The 16,861-nt window shown below is 36.9% G+C and overlaps 1 protein-coding gene across 1 annotated transcript in view; it reads left to right on the top strand.

Moving 5' to 3' along the window:
* The window catches only part of THEMIS (thymocyte selection associated), a 233,251-nt gene that overhangs the window by 198,988 nt on the left and 17,402 nt on the right, over positions 1–16,861 (top strand). Inside the window, exon 5 of the mRNA XM_072643293.1 lies at positions 2,439–2,592. Within this exon, the coding sequence (XP_072499394.1) occupies positions 2,439–2,592 (154 nt within the window). The remainder of the gene's footprint in view (positions 1–2,438; positions 2,593–16,861) is intronic.

Raw genomic sequence — 16,861 nt, 5'->3', positions numbered from 1 at the left:
TAATAGGCATGATTTCCCAATTAAAAAGAGAGCCACTGGAAGGAAGCAACAATAACAACACGAATGAGGAATGAACCTATTTGCAGGGAAGCAAAGGGGGTGGAGTTGGAACACGTGGTGGATTTGTTTGTGCATGCTCTGGTGTTCCTATCACTGATGCTTTAGGTGACCCACCCTTCCCCTTCCAATGGGATGTGCATAGCCACAAGGCCTGGGAAAGGAGCAAATGTTTCTCTGTAGTAGCCTAATAAGGCTGGCAGTCTAGCCAAATAGTAAGAAGTAAGATAGAATGGGTGCAGGCTTGGGTTTGGGAAACACATTGGTATTTCCATTTTGTTGGGGGCCACCATTAGCCTGCATACATAAGCAGTGGGTTTGCTGGTGTTTGAGTCATGTTCCAGCTTCCATAATCCTGTCTTTTATGACTGCAGAGGGAAAGAAAGAAGAAATAAGGCAAGAGCTTCAGTTCAGGGCCAGCAAGATTACAGTGTCCTAGACCCACAGGTACCTTCCTGTTCCAAATTATCTTTGAGCTCTGCTCTTATGTTGCCTTTTTGGTTAAGGTCCCTAATGAGATCTGTCTCATGTGTCCTCTTGACAACATCTAGTATGTCTATAGTCATATTGGAAAGTGGGTTGAATGTCCTAGAATGTAACCCACAAATGGAAAGCTACCTTGAACTCAGCTTCACTGGGTGTCTGAGCTGATACTCTTGAGACCATTTCCTTTCCCTTATATATTCCTGTGTAAATGTCAGGGACCCTATTACTTTCAGGGCTCTCACAATAACCCATCTTAAACTTAACTCTGCCATGACTGGGTGGTCATCATCACAGATTTTAGAGTTGCCCATCTAATTCAACCTGCATCCCTAAAAGAATCCTCACTATAAGAGATTCAATAAAGAGTCAACCAGACTGTACTTGAAGTTCTATAATAAGGCAGAGACCTCCACTTCCCCAGTTCACCCATTTCACTTTGAGACAGCCCTGCTCATTAGGAAGTTTGTCTTGACATCAAGTCTAAGTTTTTTTTTCACCTTCCTCTTATTTTTTCTATTTCTGCTCTCTGGAGCCATGCAAAAATCAATCTAATCCTTCTTCTATATGACAGCTCTTCAAATATTTCAGGATGGCTATCATGACTCTAAGTTTTTTCTTCTCCAAGTTAAATATCCTCAGTTTTTTGAGTGAATGTTCATGTCACATGGGCTCAACACCCTTCGCCATACTTGTTCAACTTGTCTGGGAGTTCTCCAGCCATGTCCTTCTTAGACTGGAATGTAGCTTAGCAAAAGATCAGGGCTGGATTTTATTTTGTACTGTAGCAACTTTTTGTAGCATTATTAGGATTTTACTCATTGTTATTGTTAATAACATACTTTTAATAATACTTTTGAGAGTGTTGGACTCATCATCTTGAGATGACTGAATGTAAGATTATCATTATTTTTTATGAAATGACTTGTGAGAAATTTAAGGCAGTCCAGATCTATAGCACAAAATATGAAAGAGAGTTAGCAGTTAGCCAGTTCATTTTGATTAATGCGTACAGTCAATATAGATTATCTGGGCCTCAGGGTTTATATTTTATCCTAAGTGACCTAGTTTCCTTGACTACATAGACTAAATTGACTGGATAACTACCACTTACTTTGTATAGTGTGGAAGTTGCTTATGAATATTCTTAGATTTCACATAGTGGGAGACATCCACTTGGGCTTTGGTGATGAGGGAAAGGGTTGAATGTTCAATTTCAGATGAAGGGTTTGAATTTTGCTCTTATTTGATGGATCTTTTGAAGCATACAGTATGTCAGAACAACATCAAACACTGTGTCATCACCAAATTTGAAATGAATTTTTAATGGTCATTAATGCTGTGCATGCCTTAATAATCCTTTCTTATCCTGACTTGCTATTCCAGATTGAGTAGAGGAGCTAGGACAATTTCTGTCATGCTGATGAAATGTGCATCATTTTGAACTGAAAGTATGATTTACTTTGTTTACGGAATAAGTAAAAACTAGACATGAATTATATTGCTGTTTATGACATGGAGAATAATGAGAGACTCAGAATTAATTACCTGTAAGATGTGAATAGTCAAGTTAAAATTCATTTTAAATGAAGCACATTCAAAAAGCTAAGAAGATAGCAATGTTCAAGTGTATCCTTGGAGGATGATTTTCTGTGCCCAGGGTGAGTTTTTTATGCTTGTCATTTAAATTGCAGCATATCACCACACCTATATTACCACAATCTATTGATGGAAATATGATTTGTAACTCACTTTGACATGCAGGAGATTCTGTTTCAGAGTTGTAGAAATGACCTGTAATGTGATGGATGGTCTTCCTTGTCATATCTCTGGAAAGTACTCAGTTTGGACTAATAATTTACTTGTGAAATCAATCACACTGGCCTGTGTCATTTCAGAGTCTCCATGTAGAAACAGCCAAGAACCTGCACTCACAGCAAGGGACTGCCGCTTCAAGATTGCCGGGTAGTTGTCAAATTGATTTGACCCATCCGGAGACAGAGCGGGATGTGATCAGGACAACTGCGTTAGCAGAAGCCAGCATGATGAGAGGTCAGTTAAGCAGCATGATTTCATTTGTTAATACGCCACAGTCTAACCCTGAACTTGATAAATGCTCAATTTACAGGCATTTCCCCCCCATTATTTCAACTAGAATGGGAACCTCACTGTCCTAAATGTCCTGTAGAAATGTCAGTTTTGATAAAAGGTGAGTGTGTCCAAGGTTTCACTGGCAATGTTAAACTGTGCTCACATCAGTGACATGCATATTCACTATTTTTCAGGAACAGACACGTAGAGAAGGGCAAATTTTATATACGCTTGCTTCATCTGTGGTCATCTTGACCAAGGAAAATGTTCCTATTTGAGATTGCTGATTCAGCTATGGTAATAAACCGTTAGTATTTTTATTTAAAATGTCACAAGAATGATGAATGGATTGAAAAAAGGCATTTTATGAGAAGAGATTCTTTTTTTTTTTTTTAAGTTAGGAAAAGGTGGCAGTGAAGGATTCTGATGGTAGCCTTTGAGTGTATGCTCAGTAACTGTCCATGGCAATTATGACAATCAGAGACTTGCCATCTGAGGATAGAACAGAGAAAACAGGCTCACAAAAAAGAAGAGAACCTCTAGGTTAGCTGTAAAAGAGCTTTGAGTGTTCAGGCCTAAACTGAAGGACCGAAAAAAGTTCTTTTCCTAGAAATTCCTCTCTCTCCTCTTCACAATGAATGGCAGCCTGAAGCGGCTTCTACCTGTGTACTCCCACGCATTTTTCCAAGAAAAACTACCAACAAGTTGATCTTTTTTTTTTCCCAAGCAAACAATTTACTCCTTCTCTCTTGGTTTTCTACTTATTACACATTCTTGTACCTACTTCCTCAGTTTTGTATCATTACATTTCCCTTCCTCCATCCCACAAGGGCATGTCAAAGTCAGTACACTGGATATTACGCTCCTGAAGTATTCCTGCACCAAAACCAGTCTATATAAATTAGGTTCTTTTATGTAGTGAGCTTACTGACTTCTGACACTAACATAAAAATATCCTACAGAGTTTTCCTTATTACCTTGTCATTGGATCTCTCTGACCAACAAAAATGAAATTTTGTAAAAGTCTTTGAAAACCCAACAGATTGCATTTCCTCCAAATTCCAAATACTAATCAAGTGTGAGTTTAAAAGAAACAACACCACGGTAGAAATTGATGTAGCATGTTGAGTCCCAGGGCTTTATGCATTGGCAATACCTTTTTTCTTAGAAGTATTGATCCTGAAAGGTGCCAGATACACAATTCCCAAGATCAAAATTCTGTATTTCAGTCATAATAAACCATATAGCCCATGGGTGGGGAACCCATTGCCTTGAGGCCACATGTGGCCCTGTAGGTCTTCAAGTGTGGCCCTTTGACTAAATTCAGACTTCACAGAACAAATCCTTTTATTAAGGGCCTCAAGGTATTCTATCTGTTTTGTGGGTTTACAGAAGGAGGCCCTGGGTTTGCAAGAGACTGCTCTTACTGAATCCTTGCAACTGTGTGTGTTGGGAGAGTTAGTACAGATGCAAAAACACACCCAGTTCTTTTCTATTTGAAATACAACACCTTTGCAACAGAATAAGACAAGAGGGAATTCAGTGACAAGGACAAAGCTCTCTTAACTTTAGTCAAAAAATTCAAGGTAAGATTTTTGTTGTTGCTTTTGAGTCATTTCAGTCATGTTTGACTCTTTGTGACCCCATGTGGGGTTTTCCTGGAAAAGATTCTGAAGTGGTTTACCATTTCCTTTTCCAGTTCATTTTACTGATGAAGAAACTGAAGATAACAGGGTTAAGTGAGTCGCCTAGGGACACACAGCAGTAAATGTCTGAAGCCAGGTTTGAACTAAGGAAGATGAGTTTTCCTGACCCTAGGCCTAGTTGCCCCAGGGGCATGATAATGTTTTTCTGATTTAAGATACCAAAGTGTAACTCTGGCCTGTACTTCTATTTACTTCTACTAACAATAAGATCTAGCATTTTTCTTTTGCCTTTTGCCTTCTTCTCTCCACTTTGTGAGGCAGGTGATATGTTATGATATGTTATCATGCTCATTTCACAAATATGGAAATGAGAGCCCAAAGGTATTAAATGATTTGTCTAAGGTCTCAAATCATATAACTGACGGATCCAGGATTCAAAACGTCATTCTAAAGCCAATACTTTTTCCATTGTATCACCATTTGCCAGAGCTTATAACTCATAACCTTTTTATGCTTATGTTCGAAAAGCATTATAGCCTTCTGAAATTACCAATATTTGCTAAAATAATAGTAATAATACACTACTCACATTCTCCAGCCCTTCCCTTAGGGAGTGAAAATGAAACCTTAGTAATATGCTCCCCATATCATTAGAGTAAAGTTATGCTTATCCAATACCCATTAACCAGTAATTCAGTGGTAAATGATTTATCTAATCAATTATCTCACATAATGGAAAAAGGAAAATATTATATTGTAATTTTCTCCTTTTAACTGGTTCACAGAATTTCAGAGGGAATAGGGATCTTAGAGGGCATCGATAGCCTAACGCCTAATTAAATAAAAATCATTTTTACTATATTTCTAACAAATGGTCTTTAAACTATCACTTAAAGGCCTCCAATGATGGGAAATTCACTCTCTTCTATTTTAGACAGTTTTGTATTTTTTTCTCAAAAATGTCCTTCTATTGAAGCAAAATCTACTTTGCTGCAAATTTTCCTAGTTCTGCTCTCTGAGGCCAGTCCAAACAATTCAATTTTTCTTCCACATGGCAGCTCTTCAAATACTTGAACAAACCCATCAGGTTCACCCTGAGTCTTCTTCTCTAGGATAAACATTCCTGATTTTTTCAACCTATCTCTTATGGCATAGATTTTGATCCTCGTCAAATCTGGGTTACCCTCTTATGGATTTGCTCTAGTTTCGGTATCTTTCCTAAACTATACTTCCCTGAACTCGACAAAATACTCCAGAACTGGTACAGTCAAGAAAAAAGTATAAGGATATTACTATTTCTCTTTTATATTTTTATCATGCCTCTTTTTGACTTCCATGTCACAGTACTGATTAATATTGACCTAGCTTTTTTTTTTCATATTACTGTTGTCTTATATTCTCTCCTCTGTCTTATAATTGAATGGCTGATTTTTTTAAACCTAAATGTATTTACATTTTTTTCTGTTAAATTTCATCTTCCCCACTAAAATTCCACTTGAACGCTTCCTTGTGGTTTGGAGTTGGTCATTGGTTTTTAAAGCATATGCCAGTTTTGCACAAGGTCTGGCAAATCCTACCAAATTGCAATACTGAAATTATGTCACTTGGCCAAGGGCCAACCTAACTAATTTCAGAAAGGCTCATCCCTAGTTTGATCATATGATGATAAATTTTTTGGCCAGAGAAACTTGCCAAACCCACTTGTTAAATTACAGAAAATTTGTAATCTGTGTTGAAGGATACCTACATTGACAAAGTCTCAGGTCCTTGACATATTGAAGTAAATTACATCTTATTAAATTTTGAGCTCTTTCTAGATACTCATTTTGGTTTCTAATAGAGTAGCTATGCCTCCCAGATTCCTGTCATTGGTTAAAATGCCTCAAGGCTGAGGAAAGATATCTGGGACCTTCCATTAGCAGTCTTCTCCCAAACTAAAGTCTATCAGTGTTCATTATGTCTAGACATCTGTGACATATAAAAAACTTGAGAGACATAGTTGCTGGGTAATTATTCATTTTATTAGTTATGCTTGCAAGCAATTAAGAAAAAGAGGTCACTGGTTCCCTTGGAAGAGTGGGTGTCTCTGAAGGTGGCAATCAAGTCTTATGATGAACAGTTAATGACAAGAATCAATATTATAATGAGAGGTGGACCTATTCTAATGAGGATCTGAGGGACTAGACTTTGATCACTCATACTCCCAGACCACCCCCAGCCTTGGGCAATCTAGACCAAGGATCTAATAATAATAATAATCACCCAGCCTGAGTAGAACACAATGAGATTCCCCACTTGGATGAGGTCTGAACAAGATTGAAGAGAAAGTTAATCTAATGTCATTATGACCAATGTCCTTCAGATGCTGGTTTGACTAAGTAGAGAATGAGAATATAGGAAGTGAAAAAAATTCGGGATCTCCCCAATAATTTGTTATTTAATAATAATTTCTCTCACATTCAAACAGTTCTGAGCCCAGTTAAGTATGTTGTCATTGAACCCACATTTCTCTATCTTATTCCTAAAGACAGCATGAGAGAGTTTTCCAAACAACTTTGGGAAATCCAAGTATATCATGTCTATACTAGTCCTTTGATCTGCCACTTTATTAATTCAATTCAATGGGCATATGTTAAAATTATCTACTCTGTTACAGGCACTGCTAAATATTGTAGGTACAAAGACAAAATTAAATAGTTCCTGACTTCAAGGAGCCTATATTTTATTGTCAAAAATGAAAAGAGTTTATTGTGGTGTGATTGTGATCTGTTTTTGATGAGGTTAGGCTGGAACTGAATGATCACTATCTCTTTTTATAAATTCGCACAAACTATTCCTTTAATAATATACTCTAGAATTTTAACATCATAAGACCATAAATTTAGAGTTAGAAGGGATCTTAGAAACTATTGAGGATGAGCCTCCTCATTTTACAGATGAGGAAACTGATGTGCATAAAGTTCAATTGACTTTCCTATAGTCACATTGTTAGTGTCTGAGGAAGAATTTGAATTTGTCTTCTTACTCTAAATGCCACACCCTATGTACTACACAGTGCTGCCTCTCCAGAGTCCAAATCAAATGCAGGGTCTAAATAAAGCTCAATGACCTCTATTTTGAAGAATCTATTATTATCATTTTTCTTTTTCCACTCGTGGTCAACTCTTTGTGACCCTATTTGGGATTTTCTTGGCAAAGATGGTAGAGTGGTTTGTCATTTTTTTTCCTCCAGTTCATTTTACAGATGAGGAAACTGAGACAAACAGGGTTAAGTGATTTGCGCAGGGTCATACAGCTAGTAACTATTTGAGACTGGATTTGAACTCAGGTCTTTCTGATTTCAAACCTATTGTTCTTTCTACTATGGCACCCAGCTGCTCATAAAGAATCTATACTCTTAAAAAATAAAAGAAAATTGAGACATTTACCTGCTATCTGTTCTTCATGTTGCTTTGCTATCATCTCAATTGGTAGGAATATTAGGATTTCCCCCCTCTCCTGGCCCCCTTCTATTCTCTTTTTATACTCTCTTGATCAGATTTGCAAGTATATATGCGAAAATTGATGGGGTCTTGTTAGGTATACTCCAGCCTTAGCTAAGAGCCTATCCATTCAATATCTTAAGCTGGTTGTGTTTTTATACAGATATGTCTTTGGAGAACACAAACATATGTCTAGAAAATTTGCTCAAACATCCCCACATTTATGTTACCTTCTAATGACGTCTGGATAGTGAAATAAATTATGAAGACTACTTATGTTATTCCCCTATTCAAAACACTAAGATGGCTCATGAAATGTCAGTGAATAAAAACCCTTTGGAGGCCATTTAGGGCCTCCTTAGAATATGACTTCTAATGTTTTTCCAGATTATTCTCCTCAAATTCCCCCGTCACATATACATAAACACCTCTATCAAATGTTCAATTTTTTAGGGTTTTTTTTTATTTAACTTTTAACATTTATTTTCACAAAATTTTGGGTTACAAATTTTCTCCCCTTTTATCCCCTCCCCCCCCAAACCCAAGCATTCTAATTGCCCCTGTGACCAATCTGCTCTCTCCTCTATCCTTCCTCCCTGCCCTTGTCACCGACTTCTCTTTTGTCCTGTAGGGCCAGATAGCTTTCTTGACCCCTTACCCTGTATTTCTTATTTCCCAGTGGTAAGAACATTACTTTTGATCCTAACACTTTGAGTTCCAACTTCTTTAGCTCCCTCCCTCCCCACCCCTTCCCTTTGGAAGGCAAGCAATTCAATATAGGCCAAATCTGTGTAGTTTTGCAAATGATTTCCATACTAGTTGTGTTGTATAGGACTAATTATATTTCCCTCCATCCTATCCTGACCCCCGTTACTTCTATTCTCTTATGATCCTTTCCCTCCCCATGAGTGTCGACCTCGGATTGCATTCTCCTCCCCATGCCCTCCCCTCCAACCTCCCCCCCACCCTGCTTGTGCCCCTGTCCCCCACTCTGCTGTATTATGAGATAGGTTTTCCTATCAAAATGAGTGTGCATTTTATTCTTTCCTTTAGTGGAATGTGATGAGAGTAGACCTCATGTTTTTCTCTTGCCTCCCCTCTTTATCCCTCCACTAATAAGTCTTTTGCTTGCCTCTTTTATGAGAGATAATTTGCCCCATTCAACTTCTCCCTTTCTCCTCCCAATATTTCTCTCTCACTGCTTGATTTCATTTTTTTTTTTTAAGATATGATCCCATCCTCTTCAATTCACTCTGTGCACTCTGTCTCTATGTATGTGTGCGTGTGTGCATGTGTGTGTGTGTGTACTCCCACCCAGTACCCAGATACTGAAATGTTTCAAGAGTTACAAATATTGTCTTTCCATGTAGGAATGTAAACAGTTCAACTTTAGTAAGTCCCTTATGACTTCTCTTTGCTGTTCACCTTTTCATGGTTCTCACAAGAATGAAGAGAACCATGAAAAGGTGAACAGCAAAGAGAAGTCATAAGGGACTTACTGTTTACAATTTTTTAGGTTTTTAATCTGCCTTTTCCATTTTCCTGGAGAGAAGAGAGAGTCTGCTCCTTGGCATTCTAGCTGTAGCAGAAAAACTATACAACCAGAAATCCAAAACAGAAGAGGAAACAGAGCTGGAAATATTTTTAATGCCTCTGTGAACAAGGGTTAAGACTCCAATTAAGCAAACTTATACTACAAGCCCCTAGCAGAGAAGATCATCAGGACCAGAGGGTGAAATGTTCCAAGACCTTAGTAGGCTGCTGAAGAAAAATAAGCAATAAAATAGGCATTATCCCCTGGGTACGTAGTTGAACTGAAAGTTTATTAGAGCATAATATATCATGGGAAATGACTGCTGGCTCCATTGACCACAATAACACCATGTCACACATTTGTATTGAATGCAGGCAAGAGAAATGGAGTTTGGAGAAGATTGTAGTATTCAAAAGAAGCCACATTTCTCCTTGTTTTGTGGGACATCAATGGCAATAGCTATATCTAATCTCTTCTTGGGTTTATACAGTAGATGCTGCTCCTTGAAGCCCTTGGAGTGACTTGGCAGGAATGTTATACAAATACAAGAAGTTAATGGCTTCGTAAATGTTCTCATCATAATCAGAGTGCAAGTTATTGTACTGCTATTCAGATCTGGCTCAACAAATACTAAATAACAAGGAGGTAAAGTGCACTTAGAACATAGTTCTCAAATAAAGTCAGTGGTTACCATGTCTATTAAAAAGATTATATGGGCATCTTCACTGGATAAATATTTCCATAACATATTTGATCTAAAGTGGACTGATTTGAGTATCATTTCAAAGAGTAAAGTAAGATCTGGGCATGGTTAATCAGCAGTCTTAATCTGCTTTCTGAATGTAAAAATAAGTATAAATGTAAAATATATAATATGTAAAATATGTTTATATGATACAAATATAAAAATATGAAAATAAGTGGGATAGTAGCAGCCTCAGCACATCGCCCTTCAAGCATTTGTTGTCGTTGTTCTCCCCTGTTATTTTCAATTTATTATCTTTAATTTATTTGCTGTCTCTGTGTCAAGAGATACTATAGCACAATGAATTACATTGCTTTCACTTTGTGTTCTTTGTGTTCAACAAGCACTTATTAAGCTCCTACTATGTAAAGTGTTGTACTTAGCATTAGGGGATAAGACGGAAAAATGAAATAATTATTGCTGTGAAAAAACTCTTACCAGGTACCAGAGTAGGACAGTATATGTACTCTCATAAGTAAATACTAGGTCCTTTGAGTATGGAGAGAATATTAACAGCAGTGGAAATCAAGAGAAGTCTCCACAGGTAGGAAGTGGCAACTGACTGAGCCTTGAAGGAGGCAAGGGAATTTAAGAGATGAAGGAGATGAGAAAGGATATTCTAAGCAATGGAAACAATCAATCATTCAATCCAGGAGCATTTGTTAAGTGCTTATTAAGTACAGGGTATTGTGTTAGGTATCAGATACTCAAAGACTAATATTAGTGAAGCAATCCTTGCTGTCAAGGAGTTTACTTTTGATTGGGGGTGGGGTTACACTTATTGGTATAAAGAAATCTGCTTTTATAGGTATATATAAAATGAATATGTGGTAAAATTCTGGGACATTTTTTGGGGGGAAAGATGTTAATAATTAAGGCATTCAGGAAAGGCATCATGTAGAAGGGGGTTCCTTGAGTTAATCCTTGAAGGAAATGAAGTATTCTAAAATCTGAAAGTGAAGTGGTAATGCATCCCAGGCATAGGGGACAACTAGTGCAAAGGCATTGAGATGGGAGATTGATTCTTATGAATGACAAGCCTTAACCAGACCATTTGAGTTGAACAGTGGAGTGTGCAAATGGGAGAAATATGTGTAACAGCAAGCCTCCAATACATCCTGGGTGGCCTGTTAGCACAGGTTCTTTGATTTGCTTTTCTAAAAGGAAAGCAACTTTTGAGAGGTCAATAATCTTCTCTAATCATATATACCAAGAGAGAAGATACAAGCAGAGAAATAAAGACCAAGAGACAGGGCTTCCAACTGTCTGATCATAAGCAATACATACATCGGATCAACAGACAGATCCAACTGTCTGATCACTACATACATACATAGTTACCAGAGAGAGAAACACCAACATCTGGGTTTTCAAAGTCGAGTGCTTGGGGGGTGCTCCTTAACGGCTACCCAGAATCTCATCTGGCACATGGACCTTCTTCCCAAAGAAAAACCTCACCTCAGAGTATTTATATACTTTTCAGAGCTGGAGGGTATCATGACCCTTCTGACTCAGTGCCTCATGAATTAACAAAAGATGTGGGCCATCCTACAAAACAAATCTCCCCTAATCAAGCCTCTGTTTTCATTGGCCCCAGGGGTGTGAAACTTGCAGCCCAGAGGCTACATTTGGTCTTCTAGGTCCTTGGGTATGGCCTTTTGACTAAGTTCATGTTTTACAGAAGAAATCCTTTTATTAAGGGAATTTGTTCTATGAAGTTTGGAGTCAATCAAAGGGCCACACTTGAGGACCTAAATGTGGCCTAAAGCCCCCACTGGCATGCTTCCCTTCCTCAGTCTCCACTCTTTCACCTTATAAATTGTTTGAGATGCCCAAGTTTAGGATAAGACAACCCAAGCTACCAGTTTTTGAGAATTTTCCCTTTTTAATTTTCTCCCCTGTTATTCTCAATTTATTATCTTTAATTTATTTGCTATCTCTGTGTCAAGAGATACTATAGCACAATGAATTACATTGCTTTCACTTTGTGTTCTTTAATATTTTGTATTCTTTGCATTTCCATTATTGAATATTATAGTGATTTCTAAGGTAGATTTTCAATAGCAAAATTAATCACACAGAAGATCTGAATATCCCAAGCCCATTCATTAATTAGTACCACTTAAATGACCTTTTCCTATTTCCTTTTACATGGGTATATGGTACTACAGTGACAGAGGACAACAAACTCTTCTTATACCCATCATGGTAAACCAGTTTCAATTCTTATTTCTTCCAGGTATCTCACTCTTATTCTAACAAATGAATACCAATAATAATATAGATTGAGGTGTCTGAAATAAAAGATACTGTATGTAAGGAACCTCAGATTAGAAAAGTTTCTGCTAATACAGGTTGGTGACATCTCTGAAACTCAAAATCTTTGAGAATTGTCTCTATAGCAATCAAACACATGGCCTGCAAGAGAGCAGTCAGAATGAGATTAAATGGTAATTGAGAAACCCACATAAATAATCAGCATTTCTATATATTCCTAACAAAGTCAAACATCTAGAAATAGAACGAGAAATTCTATTTAAAGTTACTGTGGACATTATAAAATATTTGAGAGTCCACTTGCGAAGAAAAAACCCAGGAACTATATGAACACAATTACAAAACACTTTTCACACCAATAAAGTCAGATCCAAATGATTGGAAAAACATCAGTTGCTCATGGGTGGGCAGAGCTAATATAACAAAAATGATAGTGCTACCTAAATAAGTTTACTTATTCAGTACCATACCAATCAAACTACCAAAAATTATTTGATAGAGCTAGAAAAAATAATAGCAAAATTCATTTGGAAGAACAAAAGACCAGAATATCAAGGGAATTAGTGAAAAGAAATGCATATCTTAAATTGTATTATAAATCAGCAATCATGAAAACTACTTGGCATTGCTAAGAAATAGAGTGGTGGGTCAGTGGAATAGGTTAGGTACACAGGACCCAACAGTCAATGACTATAGTAATCTACTGTTTGATGAACCCAAAGACTCTAGCTTCTGGGACAAGAATTCTCTGTTTAACAAAAACTGCTAGGAAAACTGGAAAAAATAAGACAGAAACTAGGCATAGACCAACATCTTACATCATATACCAAGATAAAGTCAAAATGAGTACACAATTTAGATATAAATGCTGATACTTTAAGTAAATTAGGAAAGCAAGAAATACTTCCCCTGTCAGATTCATGGAGAAGGGAAGAATTTATGACCAAACAAGAGATAGAGAACATTATGAAGTGCAAAATGAATTATTTTGATTACATTAAATTGAAAAGGTTTTGCCAAAGTTAATACAATCAAGATTAGAAGGGAAACAGAAAGCTGGGAAACAATTTTTACAGCCAATATAAAAGACCTCATTTCTAAAATATGTAAAGAACTGATTAAATTTATATGAATGCACATCATTTCCCAATTGATAAATGATCAAAGGATATGAACAGGCAGTTTTCAGACGAAGAAATTAAAACTATCTATAATCATGAACAAATGTTCTAAATTACTATTAATAAGAGAAATACACATTAAAACAACTCTGAGGTACCATCACACCCATCAGATTGACTAATACGACAAAACAGGAAGATGATAAATGCTGAAGATGTGGGAAAATTGAAACACTAATGCATCATTGGTGGAGTTGTGAACTGATCCAGTCATTCTGGATCATATTTGGAAATATGCCTAAAGGGCTATAACTTTGAATCAGCAATACCACTTCTAGGTCTGTATCCCAAAGAAATGATAAAAATGGGTGAAGGACCCACATGTACAAAAATATTTATAGCACCTCTTTTTGTGATGGCCCAGAATTGGAAACTGAGGGGATGCCCATCAATTGGGGAACAGCTGAGCAAGTTGTGATATATGAATGTAATGAAATGCTATTGTGCTATAAGAAATGATGAGCAGTCAGACTTCAGAACAACCTGGAAAGACTTATATGAACTGATGCTGAGTGAAGCAAGCAGAACCAGGAGAACATTGTACATAGTAACAGCAACATTATGTGATGACTAACTTTGATAGACCTATCTCTGTTGAGCAATGCAAGGATCTGAGACAACTCCAAAAGACTCATGATGGAAAATGCTACCCACATCCAGAAAAAGAACTATGGAGTCTGAACACAGATGGAAGCACATTATTTGTTCTCTTTTGTTTTTTTCTTTCTTCTTTAACTTGATTTCTCCCATTGGTTCTAATTCTTCTTTACATGACTAATGTGAAAACATGATTAATACGAATGTATATGTAGAGCCTATGTCAGATTACATACTGTCTTGGGGTGGGGGGACAGAGGAGGAGAAATCTTGGAGCTTGAAAACTTATGGAAGTGAATGCTGAAAACTAAAAATAAATAAATTAATAAAAAATTTAAAAATGTAATTGGGAAATATTTAACAAAATACATAAAAATTTAATAATACGTGGATAATATTGTATTACATTTTATGTTAATATGTGGTCTGAGTGAATCCTTTTATCATGATGCCATAGTGACATTTATTATATTTGAATTGGACAACACTGCTCTATAACAGAGTTTAAATGACTTTCCCAGCATCACAAAGCCAGTATGTGTCATAGAAAGGACTTCACCTCTCTGTTCAATTCAACGTACCTTCACCCCAAGTTTGCCTGAGTAAGCTGACTCATGTGTACCAATAAAGGACTGCCTGTTAGTGACTTTACTTCTTGTGTAACATGGTTAACATAGACTAGTATGCTGAGGGATGCCTGGGGAAAGTACCCAGAGTTACAGATGTCAGGGTTACCTTTGAAAATAAATGCAAATATTTTCCACCTTAGTTCTTGCTGGTGAGGGGAAACTAAGGTGGTTATAAATATTGCCAAGTGGATGATCTTTCATTTCCTTACCCATATGTTTTATTCATTTGTTTAGCCTCAGCAAAAACTGTGCTCATAAAAGAAGATCTGGAAAGGAAGCTAAAGGATGAGCATGATCATAAACACATCAATGAAAATTTAGTTGAGAATGTAAAGCAAAAATTACAAGAAAGGACCTTCCACAATATAGCCCACTCTTGAGGAAGCTAAGTGTGCATTGCAAACTTTCATATTAATACCCAATGGATTGTTTTTTAATCTACAGATGATCATTCTTTAGCAAGGTAATTTTCTTAGGTTTGTACTTTGAACTCTTCAGCAAGAAGAACAACGTGGTACAAATAGATGAAGCTCAAATGGATACTTAGAAAGCTCATCCCTTGTAACTGAGAGAAAACTAAAAACTAATTGTCCTGAGGTATCCTCAAGCAATGGAGACTCCTTTTCATTTTAAGCCCCCATCTGCTTTTCTAGCTGCCTGACAAACTTATATTCTCTGATAAGAGGTGTGGTATCAGCAATGTGCTGTTAAATGTTTGTCAGCCAGTTCTCCAAAACAAAACAACAAACAAAAAAAGGCCCACCACAATACACTTTTAAGCTTAATCTGCATTATTACATTTTCACTGTCACTTTCTTTTTTTTAATGTTTATTTATTTATTTTTAGTTTTCAACATTCTTTCCACAAAATTTTGAGTTACAAATTTTCTCCCCATCTCTCCCCTCCTCCCACCCCATAATGTCTTGCATTCTGATTACTCCTTCCCTCAATATGCCATCCCTTCTATCACACCCCTCCCTTCCCTTATCCCCAGCTTCTCTCTTTTCTTGTAGGGCAAGATAGATTGCTATACCCCATTACCTGTATTTCTTATTTCCCAGTTGTATGCAAAAACAATTCTCAACATTCATTCCTAATACTTTGCATTCCAACTTCTCTCCCTTCCTCCCTCCCCATCTTTCCCCACTGAGAAGGCAAGCAATTCAATGTAGGCTGTATATGTGTAGTTTTGCAAAAGACTTCCATAATAGTCATGCTGTGTAAGATGAACTATATTTCCCTCCATCCTATCCTGCCCCCCATTTATTTCATTATCTGTTTTGACCTTGTCCCTCCCCAAAAGTGTTTACTTCTAATTACTCCCTTCTCCCATTTACCATCCCTTTTATCATCCCTCTCCCCCCACTTGTCCCCTTCTTCCCTACTTTACTATAGTGTAGGATAGATTTTCATACTAAATTGAGTGAGCATGTTATTCCCTCCGTAAGCCAAATCTGAAGAGTGTAAGCTTCACTTTTTCCCTCTCACCCTCCTCCCTTTTCTCTTCTATTGAAAAAATTTTTTATTGCCTCTTTTGTGAGTGATAATTTGCCCCATTCCATTTCTCCCTTTCTTCTCCCAATATGTTCCTCTCTCACCCCTTAATTTTATTTATTTTAGGTAACATCCCTGTGCTCTCTGTCTATGTGTGTGTGTGTATAATCCCTCCAACTACCCAAATACTGAGAAAAGTCTCAAGAGTTACAAACATTATCTTTCCATGTAGGAATGTAAAAAGTTCAACTTTAGAAAGTTCTTTATGATTTCTCTTTCCTGTTTATGTTTTCATGTTTCTCTTGATTCCTGTGTTTGAAAGTCAAATTTTCTTTTCAGCTCTGGTCTTTTCATCAAGAGTGCTTGAAAGTCCTCTATATCATTGAATGACCATTTTTTCCCCTGAAGTATTATACTCAGTTTCACTGGGTAGGTGATTCTTGGTTTTATTCCTAGTTCTTTTGACTTCTGGAATATCCTATTCCAAGCCCTTCAATCCCTTAACATAGAAGCTGCCAGATACTGTGTTATCCTGATTGTATTTCCACAATACTCTAATTGTTTCTTTCTAGCTACTTACAATATTTTCTCCTTGACCTGAGAACACTGGAATTTGACTACAGTATTCCTAGGAGTTTCTCTTT

Source organism: Notamacropus eugenii, chromosome 2, assembly GCF_028372415.1.
Source record: "Notamacropus eugenii isolate mMacEug1 chromosome 2, mMacEug1.pri_v2, whole genome shotgun sequence".
Taxonomy (NCBI): domain Eukaryota; kingdom Metazoa; phylum Chordata; class Mammalia; order Diprotodontia; family Macropodidae; genus Notamacropus; species Notamacropus eugenii.
Note: the sequence above shows the minus strand (reverse complement) of the source record. Positions and strands in the feature narration are given on the sequence as shown.